General features: G+C 33.0%; 2 protein-coding genes across 2 annotated transcripts; one reads left to right on the top strand and one right to left on the bottom strand.

The window, feature by feature from the left end:
* Nucleotides 1–4,759: 4,759 nt before the first annotated feature.
* Nucleotides 4,760–5,743, bottom strand: LOC127798777 (ATP synthase delta chain, chloroplastic). Its single transcript, XM_052332379.1, has one exon. The coding sequence runs from the start codon at nt 5,677–5,679 to the stop codon at nt 4,942–4,944; it is 738 nt and encodes a 245-aa protein (XP_052188339.1). The 5' UTR covers nt 5,680–5,743; the 3' UTR covers nt 4,760–4,941.
* Nucleotides 5,744–12,607: 6,864 nt separating this feature from the next.
* LOC127800326 (uncharacterized) lies at nt 12,608–19,356 on the top strand. Its single transcript, XM_052334875.1, has 11 exons — nt 12,608–12,826; nt 12,939–12,989; nt 13,177–13,218; nt 14,260–14,379; nt 14,549–14,694; nt 14,775–14,922; nt 15,027–15,110; nt 16,433–16,548; nt 17,305–17,363; nt 18,660–18,750; nt 18,909–19,356. Exons 1-11 carry the CDS (start codon nt 12,733–12,735, stop codon nt 19,134–19,136), a joined length of 1,179 nt encoding a protein of 392 aa, XP_052190835.1. The 5' UTR covers nt 12,608–12,732; the 3' UTR covers nt 19,137–19,356.
* The last annotated feature ends 820 nt before the right edge of the window (nt 19,357–20,176 follow it).

Below are 20,176 nucleotides of genomic sequence, written 5' to 3'. Positions count from 1 at the left end.
GAATATCAATAAAAATATCAAACTTAAATATTCAAATTGCATTTTTGTTTTGATAATTTAAAACCCCTCCATTGACAAAGATAACCTTTCTATTATTTTCTTGCCATATAATAGATAATGAAATTGGAAATTCAGTATTTTTAACTTTTAAGTTTTAGAGTGTGAATATATAAATATTAAGTTTTTAACCTTAAAGTTTGAAAAACAAAATTGTAATTAAAACTACTAGTTGAAAATGTATTTTAGATTTAACAAAAATTAAACACCCCTAATTTAAAATTAGACTCATTTATAAAAAAAAATCATTTTATTGTTAAACTTACCTCCTTACAAATTGCTAAAGTAATTATTATATGCTTAATAATCACAAATTAGTAGTATTAATTTAAATAAATTTAAAGAGATTTTTTAGATAAGTGTAAAGATTAATTATCAAAAATTCACCAAACTTTAGACAGCTTATCAATGCTATAACAAATTTTTAAAATTAGCAAATTTACATTTGAACATTTAATTTTGTACTAATTATACAAGACAGTTAAAATTTCAAAGTTAATACTCTTTTTAGTATAATAGTTATTGATCTTTCTTTTACTTTTTTCAAACTTAATCATGCACGTGACGATAAATTTTAATTATGTTCGTTATTGTTATGGGTATTTCTTGAAAAGAGCTAAACAGGCTAAACTCGACCTTGCAGGCCGGCCCAAGTCTCCTGAAGCCCACATAGGCCCAAGGCCAAGATCGTTAGAACCAGCTCGCACTTCACCTACTCTGAGCTCAGGCCGCGGATTAGGCAAGCTCTCATCAACACGTTAAGCTCGTAAACCGCGGATCAAGCAAGCTCCCAGCGACGCTCTCAGTTCGCAGGCCATGGGATCATTCAGCTTGCGGACCGCTTGATCATTCAGCTCGCATGAGCGAGAAGACTGCAAAGTAATGATGGCTAGACATCATTCTGGCTGGACTGTCCGGGCCCAATCTGGTTTCTCTCTCAACCCATCTCTTAGCCCATGATAGTCTCATCCTGACCCTATGCCAGTCTGCAGCAACATTATTGCAACCTTTATTGGGTATTAGTGCGCTCGCCTCAAATCAAATTTGCATTAATGAGGGACCAATGAACGCCATGCTGCCACCTGGGAAACCTCATCAGCACCGATATTCAGTCTCATCACTTGCAAAAGCACAGTACATGTGGAGAGAGCATTCACTCATCTTATATTTAGATAACTATCTTCAGAGCCGAGGTACGCTCTCACTCTCCGACTTGCTAATACACAGCTTACTCCATTACTTACTTGGGCATCGGAATCCTTATAAGGGCCAACTGCCAGAGCGCTAACCAAACCTTCCAAATCTCTCTAGTGCATCTTCTTTTTTCCCTTTTCGTATTCATTTTTTAGAACGGATAAAACAAATTACGGTCGACCAAATTTGAACGTCGACAGTTATAAAAATTGAAGAAAAATCAATAATTAATATATCAAAAGAGCATTAATTATTTAATTTTTAATGGTATTATATAATTGATATGAAATTAAAAACTTAAATGTAAAATTAATAAATTTTAAAGTTTGTTATAGAATTGATAAGTAGAATGACCAAAAAAATTTTGATAAAGTAAATTATTCAAAATTTGATAATTTTATAATAATTAACCTTGAGTATAAAATGCCCTGCACTAAATATATGCAATGATTTTATGTAAGTTAAAAAATAGGATAAATTGTCTTAGACTCTTGTAATTTGAGACTTTTATACTTTAAAAATAACTCCAGAGATTCTTGTGGTGTACATTTTTTTTGCTCACACGGCTCTTCCGTCACTAACATCGTTAATTAAATAATAATTAAGTCTAAAATTAATTATATTAATTAAATTAAATTAAATCAAAATTGAAAATTAAATTTCATATAAAAGTTAAAAATTAAATTTAAATCCACTAAGAGAGAAAAGAAGAAGAAGAAGATCATATGAAAGGGTTGTTGACCCCCGAGTCATCATTGTTAACATGACTCTTCTTATTATCATGATAACAGTGATAGATAGGGATGTCAACGGTTCGAATTGGTCAATTTCTATAAGAATCTAGTAATCGAATCATTTTTAACAGTTTCGAAAAAATAAGAACCGTAATCGAACCATTACATATATAAAATCAAACCATAACTAATCCATCACATTGGACCAATTTTAGTTCGGTTTCGGTTCTATCCAATTAATATTTAGCTTCTAAATATTTTCGCAAAATATGAAATTACAAATAAATTTGTTAATTAAAATAAACCCATAACTTCATTAATGCTTCAAATCTTAAAGTAAAAGTAGAACAAAATAATTCATAAACTACCTCATCAAATGAAATTATATCGACCATTTAGTATAGTAATAGTGCATAAAAGTCTAGAAATAAAAGAGTTCATGAATAACAATAACCAACAACAAAAAAGAAATAAACAAAAACTAACAGATTAAAATTACAAGTGATAATATATTTATACATATGTATATATATATCTAAAAAATTATAATATATATATAAGTATAATATTGGTTTCAATTCGGTTCTAACCACGATTTGAAAAGAAAAATCAGTAACCAAATCAAATATATCGATTCTTAATTTTTTAGAACCAGAACCTAACCGTTGAACCATAAAACTAATTCAAAAGTCACGGTTTAATTCGGTTTGATTCTATTTACTAATTTTTGAATATTTTTTGGCAATCCTAGTGATAATATAAAGGTAAAATGTTATCAATCTCTAGGTCCAAGGTTTTCATTGATTGAAGAGATGTGGTTGCTTCTTTATCAATTTCCTCTCTTTGTCATGATATTGGGAACAATGCTCCATCATAACGAAAACCCAGGAGACCTGAGGACAAAGTTGGCATTCAGCCTCCCCCCTCCTCGAATGGTTTTTTGTTCTATCATGCATAATTCCAAACGAGTCTCCTCACACCATAATCAATCTTTGATTCTTTTCCATCTCTTTATTCTCATCATCTTCTCTGCCCCTCCCTCTCTTTTTCTTTTCGTCAACCACCACCGGTGGATCCATTAATAATGGGATCCAATGGTCAGAACTAAATTGGATCCCAATTAATCTATGTATGTTAACCTTATTCACAAGTTTACATTGCTAGTGTTGGTCAATATCTATGCCATCAATCTCATTTTTAAGAGATGAGCTAATTTCTAGCATCTCAATCATTAAGAGTGTGTTTGATTACACATATTTTTTATGAAAATAATCAAACACTCTTAACTGTTCTATGAAAAAATATGTATGGTACAAGTATTTAAAACTTTTTTATAGAATTCATTTTCTAAGGGGGTGAGGTGGTTTTTATTTTCTAGCCAATAAATTCTAAATAATATAATCAAACACACCCTAAATCACATTTCTTTTAACTTGATATCAATTAAAGATACACTTGTACACCTCGACACTCAAACTCGTTGTAATTTCATTTACTTGATTATGATTAATGTCTTGTTACGAGTATTTTTTAAACTACCTTAAGCTATTGTATGGACTGTTATGGGTAAGGAATAATCCAATGGTAAGGCCCAACTTCTCTAAGTTTAGTGGGCCCAAGACCGACGCTATCTCAGCGAGATCGCATAATTGCTATAATGCAAACTCTGATTACGATAACCAGCGAGCTCCCGGCGATGGCTCTAGCTTGCTGGTCAACCCAATCAACTCGCGAAGAAGACCATGAAGCAGAACATCCAGATCTGATGTCTACCTGTCTTTATCCATGAAAACCAATCCCCACATGGTGGAAAACTTTTACTCTCTATTTTACGGAGATAACGACATATTGTCTCTCACGATATGGTCCCACTACTTTAAACTTTACGTAAATTGTCAATATCCTATACTATAAATAAGGGATCAAAAACTATTGTACAGGAGAATAAGAAAATACATACTGTGACTCTGCCAAGATAATTAGAGAACAGTCATGGACTAGGCATCATTCCAGCCAAATCACTTAAAAAGCTCTTGCGTATTGTTTGTTGATGGTGTTATTGTTCTCTTCTCCTCGTATTTGTGATTATTGGATTAGTACGGACCGACGAATCTCGATCGACCATTTTTGAACGTCAATATGCCTAATTATGATTAGTGTTTGATTTGAAGCTTAGATTTGCCTTCATTAAAGATTACACGTCCCATTAAATATTATTCATATAAAAGGCTAACGTAGCCTTCAAAACTATACAGGTTTAATTGGCCTGTTAAAAATAAAAAATAATAATTTAAATCATAAATCAAAATGCATAGACCAAATTTGACACTTTATATTAATATATTAGTTTTTGATGTGTAATTTATCACATACCTAATATAATGCTTAATCATATACTTGCAATTTGTCACATACCTAATGTTTGGCCAATATAATGGGAATTAAATGTGGTTTGTCTTATCAGAAATGGTTGTGAGGATACACTATCTCGTTACTAAGGTATTCTGATTGTCTAGCTCATTGATATCTCGAAGTGATATGTGTGAAACCATTAGAATCAACATTATTCGTAAAATTGAATATCAATAAGAATTAAAAAAATTAACAAAATTTAAAGTTTATATAAAAATTAAAATGTAATAGCTAATTTATTATAAAATATAAAATTCAAAATACTAACTTTTTATAATATTTTAATTTTAAATAAATAAATGCGATGGGGGTCATCGATAATCACATCTCATTTCCTGAGATGCATAACAATGAACGCGACCTTAAGATAATTTTCGGAACGATTTTACTATTAATCTCGCTAATGTAACGATATTCATTGAGAATGAACGTTTCCAAATTACAATTTAGAACAAGCGAAACAAAAAAAGGTGCAAGACGTGAATCAATCAACACAAATACAACAAACCCCAAAATTTAAAAAAAAAAACAAAATTTATGTAATTCATGCGGCGAGTTGAATTTCTCCAATGTCGAGCTGAGCGGTAATGTCTTCGAGCTGCTTCTTGACGCTGAAATCGATGAGCTTGGAGCCAGAGCTGCCGTACCTGATGGTGAATCCGGCCACCAGCGACGGGTCAATAACCGTCTTGATCCTCACGTTCTTCGCTCCCGTCAGTCTCTGCACGCCCTTGGCGATCTGCGCCAGGTGCTGCGACTCCAACTTCACCACCGAGCTCACGACCGCCAGCTCCGTGTCCGTCAGCTTGTTGTACACCACCTCGAACTCCTTCACGATCTCCTTCACCAGCTCGATCCGCTTCATGTCGATCAGGATGTTCAGGAAGTTCGCCGTGTGGGGCTGCAGGCTAGACTCCGTCGCGATCTCGTCGATCACCTTCCGTTTCTTCTCGATGTCGACGGTAGGGTTTAGGAAGAATTCGTACACCTGTTCGGAGAAGATCTCATCCACCTTCTCCATGTCCGCCGAGGTCGTCTCCAGCGTTCCGTTCGACTTCGCGACATCCGCGAGCGCCGAGGCGTAACTTCGTGAGGCGGTATCCGCCATCCTGGCGCCGCCGCGGCGGAACTTTTTGACAGCGAATTTGGGGATTTTGAGGGAGGAGAAGCCGCCGGAGAACGAGAGGTTCAGAGGCTTGCGAGCCTGGAGCTTGGCGGTGGCCCGAGTTGCCGGCGGCACTCTGGACTGGAATGTGATCGGCGATTGTTGCAGCGCGGCCATTTTTCCCGGTGAGAGAGAGAGGGAGAGGAAACCGAGAAGAGACAGTGCCTTTGTTGATGATTGGGGCAAATGTTGATTTTGCTGAGAATTGACGGTTCGGATTCTCAACGATGAAGTGATCAACGGCGGAGATGACATTGATTATCTTGTAAATTGCGGATGTGATAGGCCTCTTATCTGCTATCGATAACAGATTGACACGTGTGTGATGGACATTCGAGGTGCAACTATGTCCCCTTATTACCAAAGTGTCCTTGCTTTCAGAAATTTGCAATCTTCCAAGAAAGGGGTAGTACTGGGATTTAAGTTACGAGTACGAATGTTCTCAAACAGAACCGCTATTTGATTTTTTGTCCAAGAGACAAATCGCTCACCCGGGTGTCCTCTATATTCGACCCGATAGAACGTGAGGGAAGTTAATTATGGTGATTCAGTCGGACGTAGTGGGTAGACCCTAGTTCACCGCGTACAAGGAACCCCCCTCACTTTGGAGAGAGGTACCCCACACTACCGCTTACGAGACTCCATCATCAATTTTGATCCAAAATTCACCACGAAAGACACTTTGTACTCCCTTCTTGACCAACTTAGCTGCCCATGCGGGCTGCTATTTGTTTTTTGGGCAAGAAAGAAAACGGACGAGTCTAACTATAAAAATTTTTAAAAAAATTATAATCATATTTTTTATTTATTATTAAAATTTAATAATTCAAAAGCCTGACAATATAATGTAATTAAGAATAATAAAATAATTAAAATAAAAAATAACATTTATAAAATATTATTATTAAAAACACAAAATTAACAATCGAAAGGCATATTTAATATTAAACTGCTTTTATCAGATAGACCTTTTATGTAGTTTTTAGGGTATCTTCGACTATACCCTTCATTTTGCTTCTTATTGTATTATAAAAAATTTACTTTTTATTTATTTTTTTAAGTAAAAAATTATACTTACTCCGATCACATTTTTTGTCCTACTCTTTATTTGACTTTCTATTTCATTTATTTAGTAACAAACTTTAATTTTATTTTTGTTTACCTTATAATTTTCACTATTATAAAATTTTAATATTTATTTTTATAATTTAATAATAAATATTATTGTATTATATTTTAATATTATTTAATATATTTTTAAAATCAATTTACTAATATTTTTAAATAAAATTATTTAACAAAATATTTTGAAATAATTCTATAATGATAAAGTTAAAATTTTAACAACCAAATTCCAACAGTCATTTTCCAATATCCATATTCCAACCAACTATAAATAAATAATACATTTGATAAAAAAAAAATTAAAACCCACTAATCTATAACACCAATTTCTATATTCTCATCACCAATCTTCAATAATCTCTAGCCACCATGTCCAACAACATTCTGAATGATCTATGAACAACTTGAAAACAATGAAGAAGAAGAGGCTATTGCTACAATTTTAATTGAACACTATTTTCAATCTACAAATTATGACTTTGTATCATGTCAAAGTGAATTTGTGATGAACCACCGTTTCATCAATTGTAATTGAGTTGAAGGTTATGAGAGGTTTTATCGTGATTATTTTGTAGATTCCCCTACATACCCACCACAATTATTTTGTAGAAAGTTTTATATATGTTGACCATTATTTCTACGAATTCAAGCAACAATTGAATCACATGATCAATACTTTGTTCAAATATTTGATGTTGTAGGAATTCTTGGATTATTATTACTCCAAAAAATTGCAACTGCATTAAGAATGCTTGTATATGGATCACCTACAAATGTTGTGGATGAATACATTAAGATTGACAAAAATACAAAAATAGGGAGTTTGAATAAGTTCGTGAAAGTAGTAATTGAATTATTCTGTGAGCAATATTTGAAACGGCTAAATAGTATTGATATTGCAAGGTTGACAACAATGACTGAGTAGTGTGTGTTTCTAGGAATATTGGACAACATTGATTGTATGTATTGGAAATGGAGAAATTACTCAACTGCATGGTATGGAATGTTTACAACTTATGCCAGTAAACCAACAATTATTTTGGAAGTAATAGCTTCCTATGATATGTGAATATGGCACTTTTTTTTTTTGGATTATTAAGATCACTAAATGACATTAATGTGTTAGATAGATCCCATGTATTATTAGAATTGGCAAAAGGCCATGGTCTTGAAGTAAAATACACTATCAATGTACATGAATATACCATGAGATATTATCTTGCTGATGGTATATATCTCTCGTGACCTACTTTTGTCAAAACCATTTCATCTCTTTAAGAGAATAATAAAAAAAAAATTATTGCACAACAAGAGTCTACTAAGAAAAGATATCGAACGAGCATTTGGAGTCCTATAATCACAATTTGTAATATTATGTGGACCGTCACACTTTTGGCACATTGAAACACTCAAAGATATAGTGACGACCTATATAATATTGCACAATATAATAGCTGAAGATAAATGTGATATAATTCAAAAAATATGGGTTTCAATTATGATACAGTTGTTGGCACTCCAACAATTGAATTGTGTCACAATCGTACAAATGAAATTGTGGAGTTTATATAGGTTCATTATCAAATTCAAGACAAACAAACTTATATTTAACTCCAAAATAATCTTGTGGAGCACTTGTGAGGAACTATATAATAAGTAACTGAATTGAAATAAATTAATGTACTTGTTTTCTATTATATTAGACAAAAATAGTCAGTCCCAAGTCAATGCTCATGAGAAATAGCCATCAATACTAAACACAATAACAATTGAATTAAAACTAGATCAAGCGAGAGAGAAAAAAAAAAAAACAAGTGATAAAAGAAAAGATATATAAATATCAAGTTAGCTGCTTATCAAATTTGCTTAATCCTAACTTTATACATTAATAACTTCAGGAAAAAGAAAAACCTATCTTCCCTCTATAACTCCAAAAACTAGTTAAACCCATTGTTGTTTAGCACTTGATATTCAAAATACTTACAAGTTACTTTTTCCAAAAATCACAAACCAAGCAGAAGCAAGCTTGAAGTTTATCCATTTAGAAATATGGAAACCTTGCATTTTTCCTTTTCTTAATAATTTTGACTTTGAGAGATTTGTAATATTTAATTTGAAGTTCATCCATATTACTTGTATCAATTTCAATAATTTTTTCTTCATAAAGTATTTGTTCTTACTCTTCCATTCTTCTTTCTAGTTCTACCTTCTCCTTAGCTCATTCTGCCTTTTTCTTAACTAATTTTGCCTTATCTCTCTCCAATCTTAACATCTCATTTGTTTGTTTAATTAATATTATTTTGGGCTGTATTATCTTTTTAGTCATTTTTCTCAACATGTTTTTTATTTTCCCAATAGAAGCTTATGTTACATTGGATTTATCTTTTCTTCCATGTTCGTTTGCATCTTCTCTTTCCATTAGTTGTTTCAATAAAGGTTCGTTGCTTCGAACATCAATATCAGATAGGTTTATTAAATTTGGAGTAGATGGTGATAATATTGCTGGACTTACATTTTGAGAAAGTTTGAATTTTTTCTTCAATGAAGCAGAGTAATATTTCGGTGCGTGTTGCAACTTATCCTAGTAATGTAGAAATGTGAAGGCAAACTTTTGTAGGCTTTTATACATTTTTATTGCTTGAGAAATTTAATAAGTTAAAATAACGTCAATAACAATTACTATTAACATGATATTAACAATTAGCAATAAAAAGATACCGAATGAATTTGCCTTATCTCTTTTTGTTGCTCCACTTTGATTTTTGCTATCTATTTGGCTATAGTATCATTAAATTTTTTTTACTGTAAGTTAGATTGTAGACCAACGATGCATCAACCAATTGGAAGTTCGATCTGATTCGAACCCTTTATATTAATGGAAATAGGCATGAACCTTTTTTCTATACCTTTTTTTCATTTGATTGTTATTGTGTATAGCATCTGTATTAATCAACCATGTTGAAACGAGTCTAAAATCCTTTTGGATTGAGAAACTTTTTATTTGTATCTTTCTTTGAGTGTTGATTTGGGATGAATCAAGTTGTGATAGAGTGACCGTCACATTTGCATATTCATCTTAAATATTCTAATCATTGTTGAGCAAAATTGTGTAATAATATTTAGTTTTATCCCATTTCATGGCAAACAACAGGCAATTGGTCAACTTACATAAAAAATCATAACAAGAACTATAAAGAGAGATTGAATCAACACTCTTATTCATTATAAAAACCAAAATCACAAAAAAAAGAACAAATTTAATTAAATCAATACTCAATCCCAATTCAAATTAAATACAAAAATAATACACCAATAGCTCACATATGCTAAATCAATACTCAAATCCAATTCAAATTAAACACAAAAATAATACACCAATAGCCCATATATGATAAAACAACATAAATTAGAAAAAAACACAAAGAGCAGACAAAACACAAATCAGACAACAAATAATAATAAAAAAAAAATCTCAAATAACAAATAACACAATGAGCAACAAAAACAGATCAAATAAACATAAATCAAATTTATCAAAGATAGATCAAATAAAACACAAATCAATAATCAAATATATAAAATCAATAATCAAATACACAAATCAATTTGTTACCAATTTATTAATCCAATGACTATTATTTCAAAGACTAATTCTTTGTGCTTTTTATTATCTCATCCCAGATATACTAGGAGGGTTTTTGCATGCATATATTATTTTTTAATTAAATCCTTTGTTACTTCAAATCACAGTCTAAATACACAAATTTATTGTCATTTAGGGTTTTTCCTAATTTATTGTCATTCTTGCCTATTAGAAAAAAGAATCATCATGCTTAAATTTTTGGATTTTTCTTCAAATACATAAATCAATAATAAAATATATAAAATAGTCAAATATATAAATACACAAATTAATAATCAAATACATAAATCAATAATAATTAAATACACAAAAACACAATATCACTCGTCAAATATATAAATTAATAAATAACTCCACAAAATCAAATACACAAATCTTATCAGTGTCGAAGCTCTCACCAACTGTTTGTCTCCTGTTGCTGCATTTGCTTGTTGTCGCCGCCGCATTTATTCAAAAACTATTTAAGTTAATCACTAAGCGGATAAATATTCATTAAATATGTATTTCACAACACAAGACAATAGAATGTATTTTTGTATTTTTTGACTTTTTTTTAAATATATTAAATAGAAAATATATGGTTATATATAAGTTTAAGTAAAATTAAATATACATTATTTAAAATTATTAGCAAGCCAAGAACCATTACACATTTACACTTATTCCCCCACCATATATTTTTTTCTTTTATTTTGGTATGTACCCAAAGCATTAGGATGATTGTCCATTGCCATGTGTATCCCTCACTCACTCTCTCTCTCTTCTACGTGCGAATGTTGTTTGCCTTGATATAGGTTTTACAAATTGAGGATATACAAATTTAAATAACTAAGGACATATAAATGGCACCAACTAAAGAATTATGTAACGTTTTAAAATAATTAAAATATAATTATATATAGATAAAGTTTGAATACTTTTCAAATTAAGATATGAAATGGTCAAAATAAAATTGATAAGTATTTTAATATTTTTATTAAATTATTTATTAAATTCTTTAAAATGTATTAAAGAACATATGCATCATTTTTTTATTTATAAAAATTAAGATAAATTTACTTGAAAAAAATTTAGATAAAAAGTCCCATAATTTCTTTTTCAAAGATAACTAGATAAATTTTACAAATATAATAAAAATATTTTTATCTCAAATACTTTTTATTTCTTAATTTTTTTAATTTATATCTTATTTTATAAATACTATTTAAAGAATTAAACAACTAAATATTATAAAAATGAAAAAAAAAAAAAACTTACTCTGAAACCAACTAGGATAAGATCTTATTATTCACAGAGACAAGTAGAATAATTACCCTTTCCTGGCATTGCTTTCGTTCACATAGAAAGAGGGGAAATTTGCAAAAATAGGATTGCCGGCGAAGAACTTTCTAAAAATAAGGACTCTTAATTTTTTTATGCAAAATTAGAACTTTTAAAAATTGAATGGACTAAAATGCTCCCGATTTAAATAAGCTTACAATCCCCTTCATCTTCTTTCTCTCGCACGCACATCCCCAATCGCCCCACCGATCAGAACATCTCTCTCGTTCGTCCTCTGTTTTAAGCATCTAAGGTTGCTGCTTCTTTGTTGGTCTTCACCTTCAAAGTCATTGCAGGTAATTTAAGAATATCTGATATTTGTTAAAAATATCTGTTAAGGATATCGATTAACAGATACCGATATCGGTAACGGATATCAGTTATCGATATCTGTTAACCGATATCCGTTACCGATATCGGTATCTATTATCGATATCCTTAACATATATCCTTAACACTTATATGTTAAAAATATCTGTCATGATCACAACAAGAAACTAAAACAGTCGTAGTGAATATATCAGTCACGACCGCAATCAACGATGCCATGGCCCTACTGCAATCGTTTTTCTCATTTTCTTGTACATGACCGCCATTTGTCTTTTTTCCTCTCCCATCAACACAAATACACACAGTATATGTATAATATATGATACATAATGGAGAGAGAATGAGAGAGACCCACGTCTCTTGAATTATAAATAATATATACACATATATTTAGTTTACAGAGAATGATAAAAGAAAAAAAATGATAGATGGATATATATATATGTACTTTATATATATAGAGTAATAGAGAGAGAAGAAAAAAGATCTATTGAAAAAGAAGAAGACGAAGGAGATCATAGGCTGATTTAAATCGGAGATATTTTAGTCAATTCAACTCTAAAAAGTCTTAATTTTATCAAAAAAAAAATTAAGAGTTCTATTTTTGCAAAGTTGTTTATCGGCCGTCCTATTTTTGCAAATTTCCCTAGAAAGAGAGAAAGTGAAACCCTGCAAAAACCCCAAATTTCTCTCAAAAGTCGGCAGATTTCGCTTCCAAGAGCCACCGCTGATCCAGCGAATTGGGAACGGCGATGGCTGACTCTCATCCGAGCGAGGAAGACGACCAAGGCGAGGTTTTTCTGGACGAAAGCGATGTTATGGAAGAAATCGACGTCGACGAGGAAGGTCTCGCTACGTTTCTGCATATTTACATACATCAACATGAAGCTGTCTGTTTATGCATATCCATTGCGGTATAGCATAATTTTTCTCTCGCTCACTTTTCTACTGGCTGTAGATCTTCCTGACGCCGATGACGAAGCAGGAGGATCTGATGCTGATCCTATTGGTACCTCTTATTTTCCCCTTCTGATGATCGATTCATTCATTTTTCCACTGGATTTTATTTTCCGTTAGTGAATTGCTCGAAAGTAGAGCATCTACTTATGTTGTTTTATATTACCTTATTTCTCTTTTCATCTTATTGATTGATTGGTTTTTGGTTGATGTGGTGTGCTTCTGTTGTGTGGTTTCAGAGGAAGCTGACGATTCCATGCACATATTCACTGGTCATACTGGTAAGTTACCAGATTCTTGTTTTTTTATGCTCTAGCTCCTTGACTCTTTGACTTGGAGCAATTTGCCCTTTTTTGTTTTGCTAGATTATGGTAAAGCTTGTAAGTGATTATTTTATTAACATGAAACCATATATTGGATGTTATTTGATAACTTAAAGGAAGGAAAGTTGCTGTAACTGAAGAATGGGAGTTAAGCACACTTTGGGAAAGGTGGGTGAGAAGTCATTTTTGAAGTGTCCAAGCTATCATATATTACCGTTGGTATTTCGGGAGCCTGAGCCTGTACCTTTTAAATGCCATTTCCCATGGTGCCAGAATTTCCCACCTCCCACTTTTGTGGACCGGGTTGAGAACTAAATGCTTTATTATTCTTGGTTTTGAGGGTTTTGCAGAGATTTGACTGAATGCTGTAACTACTGAAAGTACATTTATTCAATAAGCTTGGTCATGGAAATTATGGGAGACGCAATGAGTTTTCTCTTTATATACCTGAAATTTGTAACCAGCAAGGATTATATCACAGCAATTGTCTTAAGATAGTCCCTTCTCTCCCTCTTTTATTCTCATCCAATAGGCATAAGATAACTAGAGTAAGTTTTTCTGTTTTCAGTGTGTTATATAATTCTGGAGTGAACCTTTCTTATAGCAATTTATATATTGGAGATGAGGTGTTTATTAAGGTGGTCAAATGAGCAGTCAGCATTCCAAAGTTATGATTCTTTTGATGTGAATACAACAGTTCCTGTTTAGATAGCTATGGGGCCTAACTGTGTCTTTGTTGATTGTGCTCTTTATCTACCTGCTATGGCATTTTTTGCCGTAATGAGGTTGGATATTCTGTGCTCTATTAGTTGGCCTTTGTGAATCATGTCTTTTTCAGTTGGCTCAGTCTGGAAACATTGTGCTTCTATTATTTGGTGTTTGTGAATCACCCACTTCTTTAGATGGGTTTCAAATCCATTGTAAATATGGATAAGCAAGAGATGTATTATAATACTGAGGTTCTAAGTTGACTTATCTTTTACTTTCCTTTGAGCACAGGTGAGCTGTATGCACTTGCATGCAGTCCAACTGATGGTGTGTTAGTGGCAACGGGGGGTGGAGATGACAAAGGATTTCTTTGGAGGGTTGGACAAGGAGATTGGGCTTTTGAGCTGCAAGGTATGGGTTCACTCTACATAATTGGACATCCAACATTTCCTGATTTTCTTCAACAAACTAAACTTTCTATATAAACTAACTTTTTGCTGTATTTTAGTCATCATAACATATCTATCACTTGATCATTAGGCTTTAGCTGAAGTTAACTATTCAATTCTTAATCTGTCAGGCCATAAAGATTCTGTGTCTAGCTTAGCCTTTAGTACAGATGGACAGCTGCTTGCATCTAGTGGCTTTGATGGACTTGTTCAGATTTGGGACATAAATTCCCAGAGTCTCAAGTGTGTGCTTGAAGGTCCTGGAGGGGGCATTGAAGTAAGATTTTAATTCTACTTTTATGGTTTTCTAACACAGTTAATGTCTGATGACTGAGTAAGAACTATGTGCCTGTACAGTGGGTCAGGTGGCATCCAAGGGGACATTTAGTTCTGGCTGGTTCAGAGGATTCCACTGTTTGGTTGTGGAATGCTGATAAAAATGCATTTCTTAGTATGTTTTCTGGTCATGGTAGTAGTGTGACCTGTGGTGATTTCACCCCTGATGGTATGATTCTCCTCCTAATGACAAGAAAACAAAATCATACGATATGCCCTTTCAAGAACTACATCTCATTTGTCCTTCTATTTTTGATCCCCTGGTTTCTTTAGGTAAAACAATCTGTACTGGTTCTGATGATGCAACTTTGAGAATATGGAACCCAAGAAGTGGAGAAAACATCCATGTGGTTAGAGGTATGAACATTATTGAAGGATTTTAGGTTTCATGAACTTTAAGTCTTGGCTTGGGGTTCATGGCTGGTTACACAATCCGTCGCGTGACAGGATCCTTCAAAAGATTTGTTCTGTTTGTGTTAGGCAATGGTATTTTAGGGCCTGTTTGATTTTATTGTCGTTCTTAGTTTTTCTATTTTCATTTCTACTTTTTGGAAAAAAAAAAAAAAAAACCTGTGTTTGGTGCATTGTTTTCATTTTCAAAACAATGAACAAAAATTTCATATTCTTTTTTGAACGAAATGAGAACACCAAAATGTTATTTCTATATTCCTATTTTTGTTTCCATTCAATCGGCTGGCTATCTTTTCATCGACCTAACTTAGGTGACCAATCAGTCACACCTCTTTCATCAGCCCAACCTTCAACGACGGACCAACCAACAATATTTTGTAGAGGATGTGTATTTTTATCAAGATAAAATAATTTTTTTTATATATATATATTTAACAATTCAATGAAATACACAAAATATTTTTTATGAAACATAATTTTCAGTTTTTATCTTCAGAAGTTTAGACAATAGATTTATCAAATGCAATGTTTACTTTCCATCTTTTAATAGAAAATGAAAACAGACGCATGAAAACTGATAGAAAAATCAATCAGGCCCTTAACTTTTCATGTTAATTTAAAGAAGGAAGCCCTCAGTGCAGGAGGCTCCTTGCGTTGTGAGGGTCGAAGGGGTGTTGTTTTTGTATGTAGCTTTACTCTTTACTTTTCTAAAAGGCTACTATTTCTATAACTCGAACCTGTGAACTTCCGGTAATAGGAGTAACTTTATTGTTGCTATTGAGGCTTGCCCCCTCTAAATGTGTCCCCAATGTATGAGGTTCATCACTTTGCGAGGATCTGGAGTGAGTAGTTTTTTGTACTCAAATCTTGCCCTTAATTTGCAAAGAGCTTGTTTTCACAACTTGAATATGTGACCTTCAAATTGCAAAGGAGCAATTTTACCATGCTAAGTTCAATTAACATACAGTTATGGTTAAAAGTACAGCACATCTGTCTGCCAAGATTTGAAAGGATCATAATAACAAGTGTTTGATGGGGAAAACAGGCTTTGTCTCCTTCTCAATACCAACAGCTAAATCCATTATCTATTGGCAGGCAAAATATACAATGTGGCCTGGTCAGTGCCAATCATTGGTGATCATGTCTTTTTTTTCATGCTCAAAATAGATTGTGTCATAGATATGTTGGTGTGTTGGAATGAAGGGCTGGTGATATTTGATTTTTGGATTTGCTACACTTATTGAAGAATGACATTCTATTTTCTGTAGGTCATCCATATCACACTGGAGGCTTGACATGCTTAACTATAACATCTGATTCAACTCTTGCTCTTACTGGTTCTAAGGACAGTTCAGTTCACATTGTGAATATAATAACTGGAAAGGTGTGCATCCTTGTTACAGAGTCCATTGGGTCTTTTATTTTATCATCATCATGATTTGCATATTTTATTTAGGCAACACAACCGAAGCTGTCTTTCACAGTAAATGACTACTTTTTGTACCATTATATCATGTCTAGGATTAAGACGAATTCATCATCTGTCATCTTAGGGCTTTTCATTCCACGTGTCCTATTTTAGGCGTGTTGCATAAATTCTTGCTGCTCATTTTTAGAAGTAAGATCTCTCTATGGTTTTTGGTCCCATCGCTGTGATATTTGTGTACACTGGTGCCTTGTTTTCTACACCTGGCAATAAGAATCCACGACTAAAGGTTGTTCGCTTCTGCCAGTTTCTTGTACTAGATGGTTCTGGAAGAGGTATACCAGTGCATGCCCGACCTTTGTTATATCTTTATCTAATTTTTATCCCTAATCTTCAAAATTTCCATTTCTCTGTATTCAGTCTCTGTTTTATGACAAGCAGGGGCATGATAACTTGGACAAAGTGTGAGTTTTGAGATATGCTGCCCCCAATCTTATTACTGTTTTATGAACTTGTTCTTATGAATGTGAAATTGAAGTGCTTCTGCATATATGCAATCAACTTCTACCTGCTAGTTCTGTTTGTAATTTGTGATTGAGAAAAAGGATGCCTATTGCATATGCTTCTAATTTACATGCATCTTGTGATATACATCTTGTATATATTCATTTATATAACTTTGTGGTAATTAAGAACTTGGCTTTACATCCACAGGTAGTTAGTTCTCTGAATGCTCACTCAGACTCCATAGAATGTGTCGGGCTTGCAATAAGGTAGATTTTAGATATTTATATCTTTCATCCGTTTCTTAAGCAAAATAGTTCTTCTTCTTCTTCTTTTTTTATATGCAGATACTGTTTTTGCACATAGTTGATTTGTTTTTTCTCATGCACATTCTATTTTGCATTGAAGTTTATTTCTCTGCAAGTTCCAAATTAATGACAGAACAGGTGAAAACAGGTTTATGCCAATAGTTGTCTGATCTTTTGATAAAAATTCATCCCATGTATTAGGCGTCTGTTTTCATCATCTTCATTAACAACTGAAATCTCATATGTGGGATGAAAATTTTTTTTGGAATCTTTCAACGATTTTTTGCTGGTTCCTGCCCTTGTCTGAGTTTTCAATTAGATTTGAAGTATTATGAGTGGTGTCAAAATTTCATACAAAGGGCAACCTAGTGAAGGCAACTTGCAATGTTGTGGTTTGGGAGGTTTGGACATACAAGTTTGTTTCCATGTTTGGAGCTGATGATGCAATATTTAGATAAAAGAAAGGAACCCAAATTCAGTGGTGTCTAGACTTGTATTAGAGAGATGAAAATATAGATTAGCATTTTAGAGGATGCTGGCTTGTTCCTTTCATATTGCTTGTTCAACCAGTTGCATTGAATTAGGACCCATCTTCATATCAAATGTAGGTGGGCTGCTAATTGAAAATGACACATTAAATTGCTTTGTTCTGTTGATTGGTGATTATTTTGATGGAATAACCAATCTGAAACAATAATGAAATTGGTAGACTCGACGATTCAAAGTCTAGAAAGCTTCACCTAAAGAGCATCAACCTGTATCTTAATGTCATTGATAATTTAACTGGTTCAGAGCTTAATTTATAAATATTTATGTATCTAGTCCACATCAGCCATCAATTTGCATGGAATGGTTATTTAACTTTTATCCGGTGTTTGCTTGATATTGAATCATTGATTTTCAGTGCAAGTATATGCTATATTTGACCTGAATTATAAAAACTCTTGTCTCTTTATTTTTAGATTAGGAGTGAATATCCTAACTTAGTTTCTTGGTTAATGTCATGAATGCCAATTTAAACGACAATCTTTATACCAAATAGGATATATTTATTATTATTATTTTGGATTAATATAAGCACGATGAATGTCAGTTGCTTCTTTGCCATTATCTCATTTAGCTGAACGATTGAAAGCCTCCAAAGGAAACCAAGAAAGCTCTTTGACTTTCTTTTGTTTCCTTTACATTTTGTTTAAGTTTCTAGTAATCATGGTGTTCCTAACATGAACTTGCATGACTGAAAAATTTACATGGCAGCTCCCCTTGGGCTGCAACCGGAAGCATGGATAAAAAGCTCATTGTTTGGGACCTGCAGCATTCATTGCCGCGTTGCACATGCATTCATGAGGTCTGCTAGATTTCTATTTTGTTTGCCTTCTCTTTAGAGACTTTCCCTCTAAACCTGGATATGATTTTTGTTTTTGGGAAGTATATTGTCCATATAATATGATCACTCAGTTTCCATCAATTGGTAACATTTGGGGTATGTGTTTTTTGGGGGGCCAGGATGGTGTTACTTGCTTGTCATGGCTCGGAGCATCTCGGTTCTTGGCTACAGGTTGTGTTGATGGGAAGGTACGACTGTGGGACTGTTTATCCGGAGAGTGCGTGAGAACCTTCAGCGGTCACTCTGATGCCATCCAGTCACTGGCTGTGTCTGCTAGCGGAGAATTCCTGGTTTCAGTTTCACTTGATGGAACTGCTCGAGTATTTGAGATTGCAGAATTTCAATAAAGAGATCAAACATTCGTGTACTATGGGTTTTTCTTTTCTCTTTTGGGCTCCCAACTTTGTCAATGGTGTTGGAAGTTATTTAAATTTTCTGTCTACTTCGTTTCTGGTGAACTGAACTTAGATTAGGTATACCCTCATTAGGCCTGTTGAATACGCGATATTGTAAACTTGCTTCATGACTCATTGTCAATAAGATCCTAAATTCCATCTTTTTTGGTCAGACTAATAGGTCCGGTATGATTTTGAAAACATTAATGTGAACTCAGTTTTGGGCTTGGTTTTGAATTTAAGTAGGGCCTTGAGTTTACAAAATTATGAATTGACCCTTTAAGTTTATAAAATTATGGAATGTCTTAAGTTTCAAAAATTATAAATTGACTCTCAAATTTTTAAAATTATAAATTGGACCTTAAGCTCTAAAAGTTATAAAATTAGTCCTTAACCTGTCACGTTTATTTTGCTAATTTTATGGATACATTTTTCAACCAATCCAAATGTAATACGCTACAAGTATATAATATATATATTTTAAATGGTAATTTTAATCTTGGTTATGAGACTAATTTGAGTGGGTGACTCATTGAGTCAAATGAAAATCACAGTATTTCAAATGAACTGTTGCATGTTTATTCAACCTGATTTGATTGTATCAATGACCCTTAATGTTCATGACTTTAGGTTGTTTGAGGATATATCATTATTTGCTTCAATTGCAACTAGGCGCGGTTCGATTTGATTGATTTTTAGCCAATTTAAAGCACTGAACCGCAGACTCGGTTTTCTACCAAATCAAACCGAGCGGTTTGATTTGGTGCGGAAAATCGAACCGAACTGAACCACAAAATGCTGTTCGGTTCGGTTTGGTTTTCGCGGTTTGACAATTTTTGTATTTGGTCCGGTTCAGTCCGGTCTGGGCTGGTTTAGTTCGGTTCGATTCGAAGGTGAAATAGACTAGAAGAGGTCTCGGCATCTCCCTAAACCCTAAACCAAAAAAACCTAAATAGGTTACAACAAAAAATATAGCAAAAACACATCCTAAC

This window comes from Diospyros lotus, chromosome 4, assembly GCF_014633365.1.
Source record: "Diospyros lotus cultivar Yz01 chromosome 4, ASM1463336v1, whole genome shotgun sequence".
NCBI lineage: Eukaryota > Viridiplantae > Streptophyta > Magnoliopsida > Ericales > Ebenaceae > Diospyros > Diospyros lotus.
This window is presented reverse-complemented; position numbering and strand designations above follow the sequence as displayed.